The 16,162-nt window shown below is 43.5% G+C and overlaps 1 protein-coding gene across 1 annotated transcript; it reads left to right on the plus strand.

Annotated features, from left to right (window-relative positions):
• Nucleotides 1-96: 96 nt before the first annotated feature.
• INTS2 (integrator complex subunit 2) lies at nucleotides 97-15,835 on the plus strand. Its single transcript, XM_058817794.1, has 24 exons — nucleotides 97-389; nucleotides 817-955; nucleotides 1,581-1,683; nucleotides 1,843-1,956; nucleotides 2,642-2,772; nucleotides 2,854-3,027; nucleotides 3,467-3,693; nucleotides 4,210-4,335; nucleotides 4,879-4,950; nucleotides 5,052-5,166; nucleotides 5,790-5,858; nucleotides 6,007-6,141; nucleotides 6,512-6,688; nucleotides 6,919-7,027; nucleotides 7,713-7,817; nucleotides 8,261-8,425; nucleotides 8,581-8,782; nucleotides 9,295-9,420; nucleotides 9,988-10,177; nucleotides 11,000-11,260; nucleotides 12,231-12,338; nucleotides 13,349-13,454; nucleotides 13,602-13,778; nucleotides 14,598-15,835. The coding sequence occupies exons 1-24, from the start codon at nucleotides 97-99 to the stop codon at nucleotides 14,765-14,767; spliced, it is 3,594 nt and encodes a 1,197-aa protein (XP_058673777.1). The 3' UTR covers nucleotides 14,768-15,835.
• The last annotated feature ends 327 nt before the right edge of the window (nucleotides 15,836-16,162 follow it).

A 16,162-nucleotide genomic window follows, 5' to 3' on the forward strand; every position in this document is an offset into this window, starting at 1 on the left:
TCGGCCCTCCCGCCGTGACGTCACTTCCCGCTTCCCCCGGTAGTGGCGGCGGCGGCGGGTGGGCGCGGGGGCCGTGAGGGAGCCGCTGCCGCCGCCATGTCCGAGTGCTCGGCGCTGCAGTTCGTGAGCCCCTACGCCTTCGAGGCGATGCAGAAGGTGGATGTGGTGCGCCTGGCCGCGCTGAGCGACCCCGAGCTGCGGCTGCTGCTGCCCTGCCTCGTGCGCATGGCGCTGTGCGCGCCCGCCGACCAGAGCCAGAGCTGGGCGCAGGACAAGAAACTGATCCTGCGGCTGCTCTCGGGGGTCGAGGCGGTCAATTCCATCGTGGCGCTGCTCTCCGTGGACTTCCACGCGCTGGAGCAGGACGCCAGCAAGGAGCAGCAGCTCCGGTAAGGCGGAGAGCGGGGATCTGTGACGGAAGGGCTGTGTGACTGTTCCAGCTGTTGCAGCGCCGGACGGACCCGGCCATTCGTGTCCCTCGATGCTCTCTAGGAAAGCTCCGGGGTTTGTTGTGTGTGCTGGGATCTGCGGAGGTGTGGGAGGCACTGGGGGAGCTGCCCCGGCAGGGGAGGGCTGGGATGGCTCTGTGGGATGAAGGGACAGCTCAGATGGATGCGCTCTCCTGACTCTCTGTGCTGCTGGGGAATAGAAGCACTTGAAACTTCGATAATGTACTGAATTAGCTGTCTTGTACTGCAATTACAACAGTCTTTAAAGGATAGAAGAGATCCCTAGGGAACTGGTGCATCCTTTAACCAGAAGCATTTCTGTCTTTGCGGAAACGTTTAACACTTGTTGTTTTGAATTGTGTGCCAGGCACAAGCTGGGAGGTGGCAGTGGGGAAAGCATCTTGGTGTCACAGCTGCAGCACGGGCTGACGCTGGAATTTGAGCACAGTGATTCTCCTCGGCGGCTCCGGCTGGTGCTCAGCGAGTTGCTGGCCATTATGAACAAGGTGAACTTCCCCATAGGTGGATATTTGTGAGATTTAGGTTCCTCTCTGGAATGGCTGACACACTGGTGTGCTTCTGGTGCTGCTGCTTCTTCTCCAGTCCTTACATGCTATATCAAGATTCAGTCTCAGTCTGATTGAACAGTGGCTTGTGCTTAAACTCTTTGTGACTTCCTAAGGAAGTCTTTGCTGATGTTAGAGAGACTCTATAATACAGAGATCTGTACTCACGCATAATGTGATTTGGCGATCTGTCAGTGCAGAAATAATTTGGAAATGAAGTGCTGACTTTTCTCCATCCCATTCTTTGCCCCTACTGCAGTGTGGTATTAACCATCATGTTTCTCTTCCCCCACTTCCTCCTCACCAAACATTTTGTTTTCCTTGGGTAAACTTAGAATGTCAGTGGGCTGTTTTTCTTTCTTCTGAAAAGAAGCAATGGTACCATCTGTGTTGAAGTATTTCCAGTAGTAAATATTTCTTATTCTACAAACGTTTCCTACTTGTTCTGTGTTGATAACTTTATGGCTTTGGCAGTTTTTAATCTACTAAAGATGCTGAATTTAAAACAGATTTAGACAAATTGCTCCATAAAACCTGTTCACTGATGATAAATGTTCTCTTGCAGGTGTCAGAATCAAATGGTGAATTTTTCCTCAAATCTTCTGAGCTCTTTGAGAGTCCTGTTTACCTGGAGGAGGCAGCAGATGTTCTCTGCATTTTGCAAGCAGGTGTGTTTCTGTGCTTATGGTGTTTTCTGACCTCTCACAAATGTAACAAAGCAATTTCGGAGCTGCTGTGGCAGATGTAAGGTTAATGTAAGCTCTTGGAAACAGGGTTTTTGTTTCCCAGTGAAACATTGTGACCTTCAGCACCCTCTTTCCATGCAGAGCTGCCATCACTGTTGCCAATAGTGGATGTGGCTGAGGCTCTGCTGCATGTTAAGAACGGAGCCTGGTTCCTTTGCCTGCTGGTGGCCAATGTCCCTGACAGCTTCAATGAGGGTGAGTTACAGCTTCTCCTCCAGCTTTTGAAGTGATTTCTAACAGTGTGGATAATTCTGGGCTAAACCATGAGTTGTACAGATTTGAATGCTGGGTGCTGCCACCAGGGCATGTTCAGTCCCATTTTTTGCAGGCCAAAAATGCTGTCTGTCACAGACATCTTTTATGAAAAATTCTTTTCCTTAGGATTTTTTTCTCCTGATAAGCCTCAAAAACAAAATCTAAACAATGGTTATCTGCTGCTGTGGAATGCAACAGGTGCATCTGTGATTGCTCTCATGTGGTTGTTTCTAATTAATGGCCAATCACAATCAGCTGGCTTGGACTCTGTCTGAGACACAAGTTTTTGTTACTCATTCTTTCTTATTCTATTCTTAGCTAGCCTTCTGATGAAATCCTTTCTTCTATTCTTTTAGTATAGTTTTAATGTAATATATATCATAAAATAATAAATCAGCTTCTGAAACATGGAGTCAGATTCTCATCTCTTCCCTCATCCTCAGACCCCTGGGAACACTGTCACATTTCACAGCTTTTCATCTGTAGGTCCCTGTTAAAAAGGCTGATTGGGCAGGGGCTGAGAACCTCCTCTCTCCCTGCTAACAGGGGTTTAGATGCCACTGAGACAGGTGACAATTTGAGTTGGGAAGGGCAGATTTCCTCAGAGGTGCTGTTGGCTTTTTAGTGTGCAGGGGTTTGATAAAGAACGGCGAGCGGCAGGACGAGGAGAGCGTCGGCGGCCGGCGCAGGACGGAGGCTCTGCGGCACCTGTGCAAGATGAACCCTTCCCAAGCCCTCAGGGTGCGGGGCATGGTGGTGAGTCTCTCATCAGAATCCCAAAAACCTTCCTGAAGCTTCCAACCCAGCAAAGATGACTGAGCCTGGGTGTTTTATCAGGTGGAGGAGTGTCACCTGCCAGGTCTTGGTGTGGCTCTGACCTTGGATCACACCAAGAGCGAATCCTCAGATGATGGAGTGAGTGACCTGGTGTGCTTTGTGAGTGGTTTGCTGCTTGGAACAAACGCAAAGGTTCGGACGTGGTTTGGAACTTTCATCCGAAATGGACAACAGGTAAGAAAATCTTTGAGTATTCTGCTTTTAAAGAAATATTCTTGTATCTTGATGTAACTCATCTGGACATGTGCTGCAGATTTGTCTGAATGCACAGAAATCCTGTTGTATGTCTTGGAGAAACCTTTACAGGGCAATCTCCGCTTATGAGGCTCTCCATAAATAATGTCCCTGAAGGCAGCAGCTATTTGGTTGTTCCCCTGAGAGGTTTTTAGGCCTGGAAACCAGGGAATTGTAAGGTCGTAATATTTGCCTGATAAAAATGTTCATTCTCAGTGTTCACAGTGGGAAGATGCTCAGGTGACATAGCTAAAGCTCAGAACTGAAAACTGTATTTAAAAAAAATAACCCTCTTCCTTTGACTATGAAAACTCTTACATAACACATTGTTTGTTGGGCTGAATTTGACATTGTCCTCATCTCTTAACCTCTCATACAGAGAAAAAGAGATAACATCAGCTCTGTGCTGTGGCAGATGAGGAGGCAGCTGCTGCTGGAGCTGATGGGGATCCTGCCCACGGTGCGCAGCACGCACATCGTGGAGGAGGCGGAGGCCGACACGGAGCCCAACGTGTCCGTGTACTCGGGGCTCAAGGAGGAGCATGTGGTGAAGGCCAGCGCCCTGCTGCGCCTCTACTGTGCCCTCATGGGCATTGCTGGCCTCAAGTAAGGAGCCTTGGCATGCTCTGGGGTTTTGTTCATGTCATGGCTGTGAGGGCTTTGGGCTTTCTGTCATAATGCCGCTGTGTCCTCAAAACTTGTGACAGCACTCACCAATTTCTCTGTTGCTGCAAAATCACTTCTGCAGACTTGTTAAGAGAACACTAAGCCCACATGGCTGGGGCAGTGTAGAGTTATCAGCTGTTTTCTCTTCTAGCAACATACATCGCAAGGCTTTTGAATTTATTCCTTTGCTTTCACTTTTTAGAGAGTTTTGATGTAGTATCTTTATGCATTGTTAGTTTTAATTTAAGTAGTTTGTACCAGTAGACAAGATTATATCCTGGGGAAGTTTCCTCACTGTTGTCTCATAACAGAGATTTTTATCTCTGTTAAGTTCAGAGCAAATTACCACCTTGACAGATTGAATAGCAGGGAAAATAGAATTTTAACCATTGTGTGAGACTGGGAATCTCTTCGCTGTTCAGTGCCCAGCTTTGTTTTGTTCTGTGTCCTGCCCAGGCCCACGGATGAGGAGGCTGAACAGCTCCTGCAGCTGATGACGAGCCGCCCTCCCGCCACCCCGGCCGGTGTGCGCTTCGTGTCCCTGTCCTTCTGCATGCTCCTGGCCTTCTCCACGCTGGTCAGGTACTGTCAGTGCAGCGGGAGCTTTGCAAGATGTCACTGGTTTAGCACCAGAGCTGCACATTCCCCCTAATGCTTTATAAAATCTCTGTATGTTGATTTTTCTCACCCTGTGGGTGGTGAATGGATATTTCACTCTTGTTTTATACCAAGTCTTTTCAGAGGTGAGCATTAGCATGAGCTTAGTGTGAGTGGTTCTTTGAAGGCTGAAGTAGGCCTGACTTGTTCACTTTTCCATGGAACAGGTTCATGGCTAAGTTCCTTAGAGAGAAGCAGTGCAGATAATTCAGGGTGTAGCTTTCTCTTGGGTGCATTCCAGAAAGGAAGTTGCCTGACAGTTGGACTGACCTTTGTGCCAAATATCACTTCTTATCAGCACTTGGATGCTGAAGTGAAAGTGACAAAAAGTCTCCTGGTGTAAGGTTCCTCAAACTGTACAAACAGTACAGTTCCTGTACTTGCAGGTACTACCACTACCTGCAAGTGATAGTAAAACTGGCACTGGTTTTCTGGGAAAAGGATCTGTTATGGATTTTCTTTCTGCAGCACCCCAGAGCAGGAGCAGCTCATGGTGATGTGGCTCAGCTGGATGATAAAGGAAGAAGCCTACTTTGAAAGGTGAGAGCAGGCTGGATTTCTTTTAGTGATTCCAGTAATCTCACATTTATTTATGTCCTGTTTACTTACGTCCTGTATTTCCTCCTCTTTGTTCTCATCAGCATTTCTGGTGTGTCTGCTTCCTTTGGAGAGATGCTGCTCTTGGTAGCCATGTACTTCCACAGCAACCAGCTCAGTGCCATCATTGATTTGGTCTGCTCCACCCTGGGAATGAAGGTAAATCCTGAACTATTTCTAACCCATACATTTGTCTGTTAAAATCAGATTTTTTACTGGGTTTTGATAGTTTGGTATTTACTTTTGATATAAAAAACTTTGGTTTTGCTAATATACCTAAAGTAAATATAACCTGAAAAATGAGTTACTTAATCTGGAAGAACACTCAGATGTGCATAGCTCTTGATACAGAGGAACATGGTGATAAAAGAATCTTCAAAAAGTGATGTCCTGTTGAAATCATTATTCCCGAGAAATGAACTTTTTAGAAGACTGACTGAAGTGTTTTCCAAATTGAGCTGCAAAGTTTTTATTTTAAATGGTTAAAAGAAAAATCTATACTTGTAAAAATTAATTTCAGTAAATTACTAAAGGGGATTTGCCAACAATTCACTATTGTGAAAGAATGTCTCACCAGATGTAAAAGCTGGGGAGGGAGATTTTAGGACAAGGAAGACATTGGGTGGTTAACTTGTGACATTGGAAAATATTTCTGTTTGATATTTGAAACAGATATGATTTGACTGGGATACCAGGAAAACCAAGTTTTAAAAGGCTAAAAGTTAACAGTAGTTATAAGTAAGATAGAACTTGCAATTCTAAGTACTTCATCTGAATTTCAGATTGTTATTAAGCCCAGCTCACTGAGCAGAATGAAGACAATCTTCACACAGGAGATTTTCACTGAACAGGTATTTTCAACCTAGGGATTTTTTTTCCTCCTTTGCCCTTTCCTTTCCCTTTGGGGTATTCCCCCAAAATAAGGAGATGCCAGTCAGGGCTGTGTGACTCGGTCACCTTGTGCTGAGTGGTTTTTGTGCTCTCTGTCTCTCCCTGCAGGTGGTCACAGCCCATGCTGTCCGTGTGCCTGTGACAGGCAGCCTCAGTGCCAGCATCACTGGCTTTTTGCCCATCCACTGCATTTACCAGCTCCTAAAGAGCCGTTCCTTCACCAAGCACAAAGTGTCCATTAAGGTACCACCTTTGTCTTGTTTCTGTTCATAATTCTGAGTGCTGATGAGATTTTGCAGGCTGGTTGACTTAGAGGAGCAGAATTCTTGATGAATCTTGTACCTTCCTATCATGTAATTTAAGAATGAGCTGTGTTTTAGAGTTGGGTGCTCATTTTTAGCTCTGCAATCCAGAGACCACTGCTTAAAGAAGTTAAAAGCAATAAATCTCTCTCCCCCATCTGTGTTTAATCATTGTCAGAATGATTTTCCAGCCAGGACAAGTTCTATTTGTGAATCAGGGTCCAGGACACAGAGTTTATGACCAGTTCAGAACTGGTTTTACACTTTCCAAAGTCAAAGGCTCTGCTCAGCCATGGGCTGTTCTCTTGCAGGACTGGATCTACCGGCAGCTCTGTGAAACCACCACCCCCCTGCACCCTCAGCTGCTGCCCCTCATTGATGTCTACATCAACTCCATCCTCACTCCTGCATCTAAATCCAACCCAGAGGCCACCAACCAGCCTGTCACAGAGCAGGAGATCCTCAATGTTTTCCAAGGACTCTCTGGGGTAATCATCTTGTTTGGATTTTTTCTTGTACTTTATGGGGACGTGGTTTGTGTTAAGTTGCTTCACTTTTTACTTTCACTGCCTGTAAACTCCCTCCTGCTACTGTGACAATCATATATTTTGAAGTGACTCTTGTTACTCAGATATTCACCATATTTGTGGGTAAATCCAGATTTTTCTTGCCAAGAATCAGGAATGCCACCTGACCTTTGTGTGTGGTTTATGTGCAGGGAGAAAATGCTCGTTCCACGCAGCGCTTCAGCATCACCACACAGCTGCTCGTGCTCTACTATGTCCTGTCCTATGAGGAGGCACTGCTGGCCAACACAAAGATCCTGGGTAAATGTGGGAGCATCAGGGAGAGACAGATTAACTGAAAATTAGGTGCAAAGAGGGGAATAATTCATGCTGCTGTCAGATTCAAGCACAACATAGAAAGTTCAGGTGTTTGTAGTAAATAAAACATTGCTGTAGAGATTCAGGACATAAAGTTCCTGCTAGAACTCTCTAGTGGAGTCATTTGTTTTACACATTAAGAGAGGTCCAAGCTGAGTTACTAGAAGTGTTTATGAGCATCTAAGGAATGCAGTAACAATTAACAAAGACTTCATAATTATTTGAGATCTTCATTTATTCACGTGTCATCAAACGTGCAGTTTCTTTGGGTGGACAATTTTATAGTTGGTAATACTTAATGATCCCATTTTTACCTTTGAAGTGAAGACTTTAAACCAGTTCTAAAAGACCTTGTGTATTTTATTGATGAAATTAAACTTTAGTGAAAATTCAGTGTTTGTACCTGGTGTGTGTTTTTACCAGCCCTTTTTGAGGTGCAAAACTTCCAGTATTCTCCAGTCTTTTTTCTTCATGTCTGAAGTACCATGAAATCAATTGCAGTTATTTGATATTTTCTCAAATTTACCTGGATAATATAGAGACAAGTTTTCATTATTAATCCAGTTGGGGATAGAATTGTTTTTAGCTGTAACTGCTCCATGTGGTTTCTTGTCCTGTTCCCTTGTAGCTGCAATGCAGAGAAAACCCAAGTCCTACTCCTCAGCACTGATGGATCAGATTCCAATCAAGTACCTCATCCGGCAGGCACAGGGGCTGCAGCAGGAGCTGGGAGGTAAAAACGTGTCTGAAGGTCTAAGGTGCATGGAAAGGAAGGCTGAGTGCCCTCAGCTCAGTGGCTGTTGCTTTTTTCATAGCTTGCTTTCCTTTCTCTTGCTTTTAAAATCGGTCAGGAGTAGCTACTGAGATTGCAGAGGTGTTTGAAGAGTCACAGTGACAGTGTGAGGAAAGCAGTTCTTTTAGAGTAGATCTTACCTCCCTAGGACAGGTTTTAAGGTGGGAATTACCTGACAATGTTGAATATTCCAGGCTGTATTTAGGAGTTATTTTCCAAAGGGTAACTTTTCCTCTCTGTTGGAGTATCAGGCTGTGAGCGTGCACCTCACTGAGCTGCAGCCCAGCCGTTCAGTTCAGGGCTTGAAATAAACGGCACAGATGTGTTCAGGTACAGATGCAGCTGCTCAAATCTGAGCTGTGAATGTCCCTGATGTCCCCAAGGGTTGCACTCGGCCCTGCTGAGGCTCCTGGCCACCAACTACCCCCACCTGTGCATTGTGGATGACTGGATCTGCGAGGAGCAGATCACGGGCACCGACGCCCTGCTCAGGAGGATGCTCCTCACCAACATGGCCAAGAACCACTCTCCCAAACAGCTCCAGGAAGGTAAGGAGCTTCATTCCATTCCAAGTAAATTCTTTCCAAATGGATTGGAGTATAGTTGATTTGGGAATGTGTGATTAAACTGCATTTGTATAACCAAAATGCTTCAAATGGCAGAAGTCGTGTTTTACCCAGATCCTGTTATTTCTGTTTTCCAGCCTTTTCCATGCTGCCTGGGAATCACACCCAGCTGATGCAGATCCTGGAACATCTGACCCTTCTCTCAGCTGGAGAATTGATCCCCTATGCAGAGGTGTTGACCTCAAACATGAATCTTCTGCTGGAAGCTGGAGTCCCTCGGGGGATTCTGCAGGCTGTCAATAAACTCTGGATGGTTCTCAACACTGTCATGCCCAGGAGGTATCAAGGCTCAAAATACTGTTTGGTTTCTTAGGGCACAGAGGTGGGAGGCCACTTTTTCTTTTAAAAATAACAACACAGTGCCTTTAGCTGGGAGGTTGGAGCTGTGATTGAATAGAATGTGTTGGAGCTGCATTTTTTTAGTTTGTTGATATTTTGAACCTTTGCATTTAAAAGGAAGGATTTGTTCTCAGGGGAAAGGAAGTCTTCAGTTTAAAATACAGGAGTATGGTTTTATAGTGTCCATTGTTTGTACTGAAATCCTGATGGAACAGGAACTCACTTTGGTTAGAAAATGCCTTTTTAAATGAAGTGGATACTCTGCTGCAGTGAAAAGTGCTGCAAGTCCAGGGAGAGTAAGTTAACTGTACCTTGGTTAAATTCAAGGGCTGTAAACGGAGTTTTTGCTACTTAGAAAAGTATGGCTGAGTGACGAAGTGCTTAGGGAATCCCTTTTCTCATACACATTTTCTATTTAAAAGAAAAACATCATAAAAATATTCTCATTTTAGGTTGTGGGTGATGACTGTTAATGCCCTGCAGCCTTCAGCAAAACTGGTGAGGCAGCAGAAATACACCCAGAATGATCTGATGATTGACCCCCTGATTGTGCTCAGGTGTGACCAGAGAGTGCACAGGTGAGTCTGTGCTGCTGCACAGGGAATGCTTAACACAAAGGTGTCCAACAGGAAACTTCTGAGAGCTTTCAGCACTTCAGAACATCTTTTCAGACTAATCACAAACTAATCACCTGTGTTGTGTTAAACTTGGCCTGAGGACTGTGGGGCTGGGCCTGCTGTTCCAGCATTTCATCCTGTCCAGCTGTGTTTTCAAAACTTTGGGATTTGCATGTGGCTCATCCATTTTGGATTTAGGTGTGGGAATTTGTGGTGAAGAGGCTTTGCAGAGTGTTGGAAATGCTGCTGGTACATGGTGGTGGGTGAGGTGTAGCTGTAACACCCTCCCAGCTCCTGTGCCTGTGGTTATTCCATATTTTGGGCAGCAGTTTCTGCCTGTGGGTGCTGCTGTGGATGTGACAGAGGCAGATTTGCTTCATTTCCCAAGGGAATCTTTGCACTACTTGGAAATTGTTCCCCCAGCTGTCAGTGGTGCCAGAGGAGGAGCTGAGGTGCCACAGCCTTTGGGATACTTTTAATTTGTTCGTGGTACTGAAAAATCTTTGTTTTGCTGTGTTCCCATGTCAGGAGCCCTCCTCTGATGGATATAATTTTGCACATGTTGAATGGATATCTTCTTGCTTCCAAAGCTTACCTTAATGCTCACCTGAAGGAAACAGCAGAGCAGGACATGAGGCCATCCCAAAACAATCCAATGGGTCCAGAGGCCCCAGAAGTTACAAGGGAAGAGTTAAAAAATGCTTTGCTTGCTGCTCAGGTAAGAGGGAAGAAATGGATAATTCCATGATGTGAGGAAAAAGTGATGAGAGAGAAATGCAGAAACAGGAAATTAAAAAATGAGGCCTTTTAAATTATTTTATTTTACCAACTTCTGTTACCACGGAAAAGAAGACAGCCTTTGTATTCAGATGGTTTAATATTTTCTTTTTTCTGGTCTGAAGCAATGTGCTGATTTACTGCTTTGATAGTGGTTGTTTGTCGGGACAGATGAGTTCTGCTCACCAGCCCTTTTGCCTCGATGCTTGTGTGATCCAGAGGCTGTTTGTGGTTGGATTTGGAGCAGTGAGACAGCAATAAATGGAAATTCTTGAGTAATCCTGTTCCACAGACATCCCTTCTTCCCTGGAAGAATGTCACATAGGGAGTTCCCCTTATAATACTATTTTTGAGTTAGCAGGAAGTTTTATATTTAAATTATCAGGGTGATGAATATTGTGAACTCCATGGCTCTGTGCATATTTTGGCTGCTCTGGATGCTATAAGGGACCGCTGGGTATTTATTTTGAAGCAACATGAGATTCCACTGAATTTACTCTTTTCATCTGTGATTATGATATTTTGTTAGATTTAGCCTTTATTTTTCTTTCCATCTTGATTGAGATAAACTGTTGAAGTTTTTAAAATATTCTACAGGATTTGTGGTTCTTGAGCTGAGTCATTTTCATTCTGTACTTTAAAAAATCCATAGGTAGAAATCCCAAGTACATGACAATCTTCCATTTCTTAAATTCTCTTTGTTTTGTGTTTGATTTGTTTTTATTTCACTTTTTTAAGCATCATCTCTGGCTTTTCTCCCCAGGACAGTGCTGCTGTGCAGATCCTCCTGGAGATCTGCTTGCCTACAGAAGAGGAGAAGGGGCAGAGCAGCAGAGCCCAGGGTTTGCTGAGGGATGTGCAGAGCCCCCCGAGCCCTCAGGGGGCTGAGGCAGAGGAGGAGGAGGAGGAAGAGGAGGAGCAGAGCTTGCTGTGCAACCTGCGGGAGGTGCAGTGCCTGATCTGCTGCCTGCTGCACCAGATGTACATTGCTGACCCCAACATTGTCAAACTGGTGCATTTCCAGGTGTGCCTGCCCTGCCCAGGGTGGCAGAGCCAAGGGGGGAGCTCAGGGGCTGCTGGAGGTTCCTCAGCAATGATAATAATCCACTTTTGTCCTTCTGTCTGCTCCCGTTTGCACTTCCTCCCTGTTCCAGTGCCTGCTTTAGTGAGATCTCTCTTGTCTCTTGGTTTAGTGAGAAGGCAGCACCCAAACTCTGCCTGCTCCCCCCCTTTGTGCCTCTGCCCCTTTCAGTTTGTCCATCTACCCCAAGGAAAACTGCCCTTGTAATCACCATGTAATTACTCATTCCACATCTTTTGTGGGTTACTTTTTTCTGGCCTTGTTTTTAAATTAATATTCCCATTATTCAAAACTAATTTGGCTTCAAATGTAAACATCTCCTTATCTTTCCTTTTTGTTTGGGCACAGTTTATCTCTTTACAGTGGAAGGAGAAATGTTGGCCCTGCAAAAGCATCTGAGCCCCTTCAAAAAGAGAATGGAAGAGGGGGAAGATCAGTAATTTCTAAAATACAAATGTGTTTTTAATGCATATTAAGTTGCTCCTTGCCAGATGGCAGACTCTTTACAAGGAGTTAATTTGCCTTGACCTGGAACTGACTAAGTGATAAAAAAGTCATTATGGGGCAATTGTGAAATGAGCAGGTTGAGGCTGATGGTGAAATTTGGAGCACAGGAAAGACACAGAAGGAAAAGATCACTGCATTCTGCTTTCCTTTGGGGAGTGGGGGGAGAGCTTCTATAAAAATAAATCATTGAATATTGATGATAAAGAATTGATCCAGAGCCTGGGTTTGTACCCAGTCTGCCTCTTGTTCCTTGGCATTCCAGGCCTGCTGCAAACTCTAGACAAAAGGGAATTATAAATATATTAACTTTGAAACAAAGCATTAACTCAGGTGTAATTTAAATCTGACTTGAAGCAGAATTTTCAAACACACCTGTGGCACACTGCCACACCTCTTCATCCCACAGGGTTATCCATGTGAGCTCCTGGCACTGACAGTGGCTGGGATCCCATCCATGCACATCTGCCTGGATTTCATTCCTGAGCTCATTGCCCAGCCTGAGCTGGAAAAGCAGGTACTGGGAATCACTGTGGGATGCTGGCATGGGGGAGAATAAAACAGTCACTAAAAACATCCTGTTCTGACTTGCCTGGGATGTTCAGGGAATATTTGTAGCACTTTTACATTAAATTAAAGGCCTGGCATTGACGGTAACTGGAATTTGTTGGGTTAAAGATTCCCTGTTTCTGTATCAAACCAACTTTGTAGTTTATCTTATTTAATCCTTTCTAGTATTAACTTACCGCTGAGGTTAAAACTAGAGTGTGTGTCGGGAGTTTAGTTCAGGCATGGCTTGAGGAAAAAGGCCATGAAGCCATGCAGCTGAGAGAAAAGTAACAGGTAGCTGTGAAGCAGTTTCAAAGCAGCTTCCAGCCTGACTTCTATAAACAATTAGTCTCTCTCAGGCATCCTTGTATAAGCAATAAAGTTCTCAGGCAGTCTTCCCATAACAAAGGTAACATCCTCTCTGGGAAAAGATGGCACCCTGGGAACAGTTATGGAAGTTTTGGGAACCGTTCGTATCACAGTGAGAACACTGATTTTGTTTGATGTAAACAATCTACGGTATTGTAAAACAAAAGGAGTGGTTAGAGTTTTCTCTGTTAGCCTATCATAAAGCTGTATTTTGGAATATGCATGAAGTTCGTTAACACTATTATTTAAGGTGACGGATCGATCAATAAATTGGGAGTTCGATGCATTATAGGATGGTCGTTCTCCCCCTCACTTCAACAAGTGTGTCAACCTAAATATCTTCTGCAAGGGTTGTGTTGCCCATTGTGTGTTGCTTTATTGCTCATTATTGTTGGAGCAATAGTTCTAGGGGAGATTTTGAAGCACTGATTAATGTTAAATATGTGTGGGTTATTTTTCTTCATACCAGCAGAAAAATAACTATTGTTAAGGCTTCTTTGGTTTCCATTTCCTTCATGGTGAAAGAGGGAATATTTACTTACTGTTAAGTGTGGTGAAGAGCTTTGGTTAGAAGTTGTATAACCTCATTGTTTTTGTCTCCTTTGGCAGATCTTTGCCATCCAGCTGCTCTCCTACCTGTGCATCCAGTATGCCCTGCCCAAATCCCTCAGCGTGGCTCGCTTGGCCATCAACGTGATGGGGACTCTGCTCACAGGTACCACCCCAAAATCCACCTCTGGGGGGCCAGCAGGATTTCTCTGGGCTGAATGCAGTTTTCTCTAACTGCTATTATAAAAGTGACAATTCTTGATTGGATTTTATAATATTTATTTTTACTCCTGCACTTCCTCCTCCCTGGCAGTCCTGACCCAGTCCAAGCGTTACACGTTCTTCATGCCCACCCTGCCCTGCCTGGTGTCCTTCTGCCAGGCCTTTCCTCCCCTCTATGAGGACATCATGTCCCTGCTGATCCAGATTGGACAAGTTTGTGCCTCTGATGTTGCCACACAGACCCGAGACTTCGACCCCATCATCACCCGTAAGTCACAGACTCAGCACCCCAAAGGGCCTGGCACAGGGAGATGAGACAGAAATGTGGTGCTGCTGTGATAATTTACTTAATTACTGACTTAATTTACTTCATTATTTACTTAAATGTTGTGGTGTTGTGATAATTTACTTGTGGGGAGTTCTGGAAGGAATTTGAGATGGGATTTGTGAATTGGTTTTGATGGTGTGGTTTATTTTTTTGTCTTTGTTATAGGAAGGGTGAGTTCAGTTTATATCATTATTGTATGGTTTAAAAGGTCACAAGACCTTTAGTTACAAGGCTTTTTAAGGAGTTATTGATGAATAAAATATTGTTAATAAGGATATTTATGTTTTCGACTCAGTCTTTAAATATTTAGTCTTACGGACTCAGTGTAAGGTTTTTAGCTAATTATGATATATAAACTTAAGAGTTTATGCATTACAATAGATATATATCATATGCATTTTAAACTTGTTTATTTTTGTAACTACTTTTATTTTTTCTATATTTTAAACTTTAAAACTAAACTTTTTTTTACTTAGTTTAACATGGTTTTGCTGTAAACTATAAATTCTTATTCTTGCTTCTAGTACTTAATTTTGGAAGCTTTTTCTAAAGTTTCAGATCAAATCTTGTGTTTAATTCTAAACTTCAGCTTACAAACCTAAAGTTCTGAGGGTTCTCTGTGTTTCACATTTCATGGTGTCTCTGGAAATAACCAGAGCATGGGATGGTGCTGGCTCAGCTTTGCAATCTTCTATTTGTGTTATAGCTGGAAAGAGCAATCCTCAATATTTATCTTATTTTTCCTGCTGCATTTTCCAGGTCTCCAGCAGCTGAAGGAGAAGCCACACGATTTCTCAGGGTTCTGTAAAGATTCCTCCAGCAAAAGCTGCTCCAGGGACTCTGCAAGCCTGGACCCTGATGTGCAGCTGTGCCAGTGTGTGGAGAACACCATCATCGAAATCATCAACATGAGTGTCAGTGGCATTTAGGGAAAAAAACCCCAGGCAAGTTGTCCTGTAATTTTTCCCACTCTTTATGGTGCCTAAATTTGGAAAAAGCTGTGAAAGTGGGCTGAGGAGCTGGAGCAAAGTCCACAATTTTCATTCCTTGATTGAGTCACGGCTGAGGAGAAAATCTCTTCAACCGGATTTGGTGAGAACTTCTGAGGCTGAAGGGATCAGGGAATAATTTCCAGGGAAAAAGTGATTTTCAGGCTTGCTCAGCTCCTGAAGTGGCACAGCAACACACCTGGAAGGGTTTTAGAACACTGAAATATTTCTTTTGTTGGGCAAACAGCAAAATGATGGCTGAGAAAAATTGGAGATTGAAATTTGCCTGAGGTAAATGAGCTGCTGCTGCTGCTGCAGGGCCTTGCAGAGCAAGCTGGAATAAAATGCTCCAAGGAATACTTGAAAAAGTGGTGTCAAAAACCTGCACCTTCACACTGAGTTCTCAGAAAATGAGGAAATTTATTTCTGTGTCCAACTATTGCGCAGAGCTTCAGTTCATGAAATCAGGAGCTTCATTCAAAGATCAACCAGGCTTCACTGAGGGTTTGAAACTGGTCTAAAAGTTTCTTAAAAAAAAAAGTGCTGATAGTAAAGATGAGCCATAGAAATGGGATTTTAAAGAATACAGCTCAGATGGTTTTGTGGTTTTTAACTTAAAAAAAAAAAGGTGAAAAAGACTTGAGGGAATGAGTGCAGAGCTGTCATCAGGGGAAGATTGAAAAGAGAAATGGAGGCTGAGGGTGGCTGTGCAGAGGGACAGCAGGGACAGGTTTCAGCTGTGCCAAAGCAATTCCAAGGCCAAATCCTTTCTGCTCCATGAGGTTGGTTGTTCTTTTGTGTGCAAGGCTGGAATTCCCTCATGGCAATGTGGGAAAGCCCCGTGGGTTTGTGCTCCAGGATTCCTGCTGTGACACCCCCGTCACCATCTGCCCACCGAGTGTATTTTTGTCATCTTTATGTAAATTATGTAAATAATTGAAATGTATGTATTTTTTTTCTCCTCGGTTCCAAGTGTAATTTTATATCCTGTAGTGGTATTTAAATAAAAAAATCCCCAAAAACAACAACAGCAGTATGACTGAAGTTCAAAGGGGTTTTCTGTTTTGCTTTTAAGTTTCCAGGTTCATCCCAAATTTCACCTGAGGGAAACAACTGACAAGAACAGGAGCTGTGTGTGGTAGTAATGAAAAAACACTGATTTTCCAAAATCTATTAATTTTTCCATGGTGCTTTCTGTGCACTCTGCTTAAAAGTATAAAAATATAATATATAATATAATATAATATAATATAATATAATATAATATAATATAATATAATATAATATAATATAATATAATATAATAAATAATTACAATAAATATTATATTAACAA

Source organism: Ammospiza caudacuta, chromosome 20, assembly GCF_027887145.1.
Source record: "Ammospiza caudacuta isolate bAmmCau1 chromosome 20, bAmmCau1.pri, whole genome shotgun sequence".
Taxonomy (NCBI): Eukaryota; Metazoa; Chordata; class Aves; order Passeriformes; family Passerellidae; genus Ammospiza; species Ammospiza caudacuta.

Bases quoted from the DNA above. Each gene is read 5' to 3' on its own strand.
- INTS2 (XM_058817794.1), top strand. From the start codon at position 97: ATGTCCGAGTGCTCGGCGCTGCAGTTCGTGAGCCCCTACGCCTTCGAG. The intron at 8,426-8,580 runs GTAAGGAGCTTC...TCTGTTTTCCAG, and splicing joins TCCCAAACAGCTCCAGGAAG to CCTTTTCCATGCTGCCTGGG. The intron at 10,178-10,999 runs GTAAGAGGGAAG...TTTTCTCCCCAG, and splicing joins ATGCTTTGCTTGCTGCTCAG to GACAGTGCTGCTGTGCAGAT.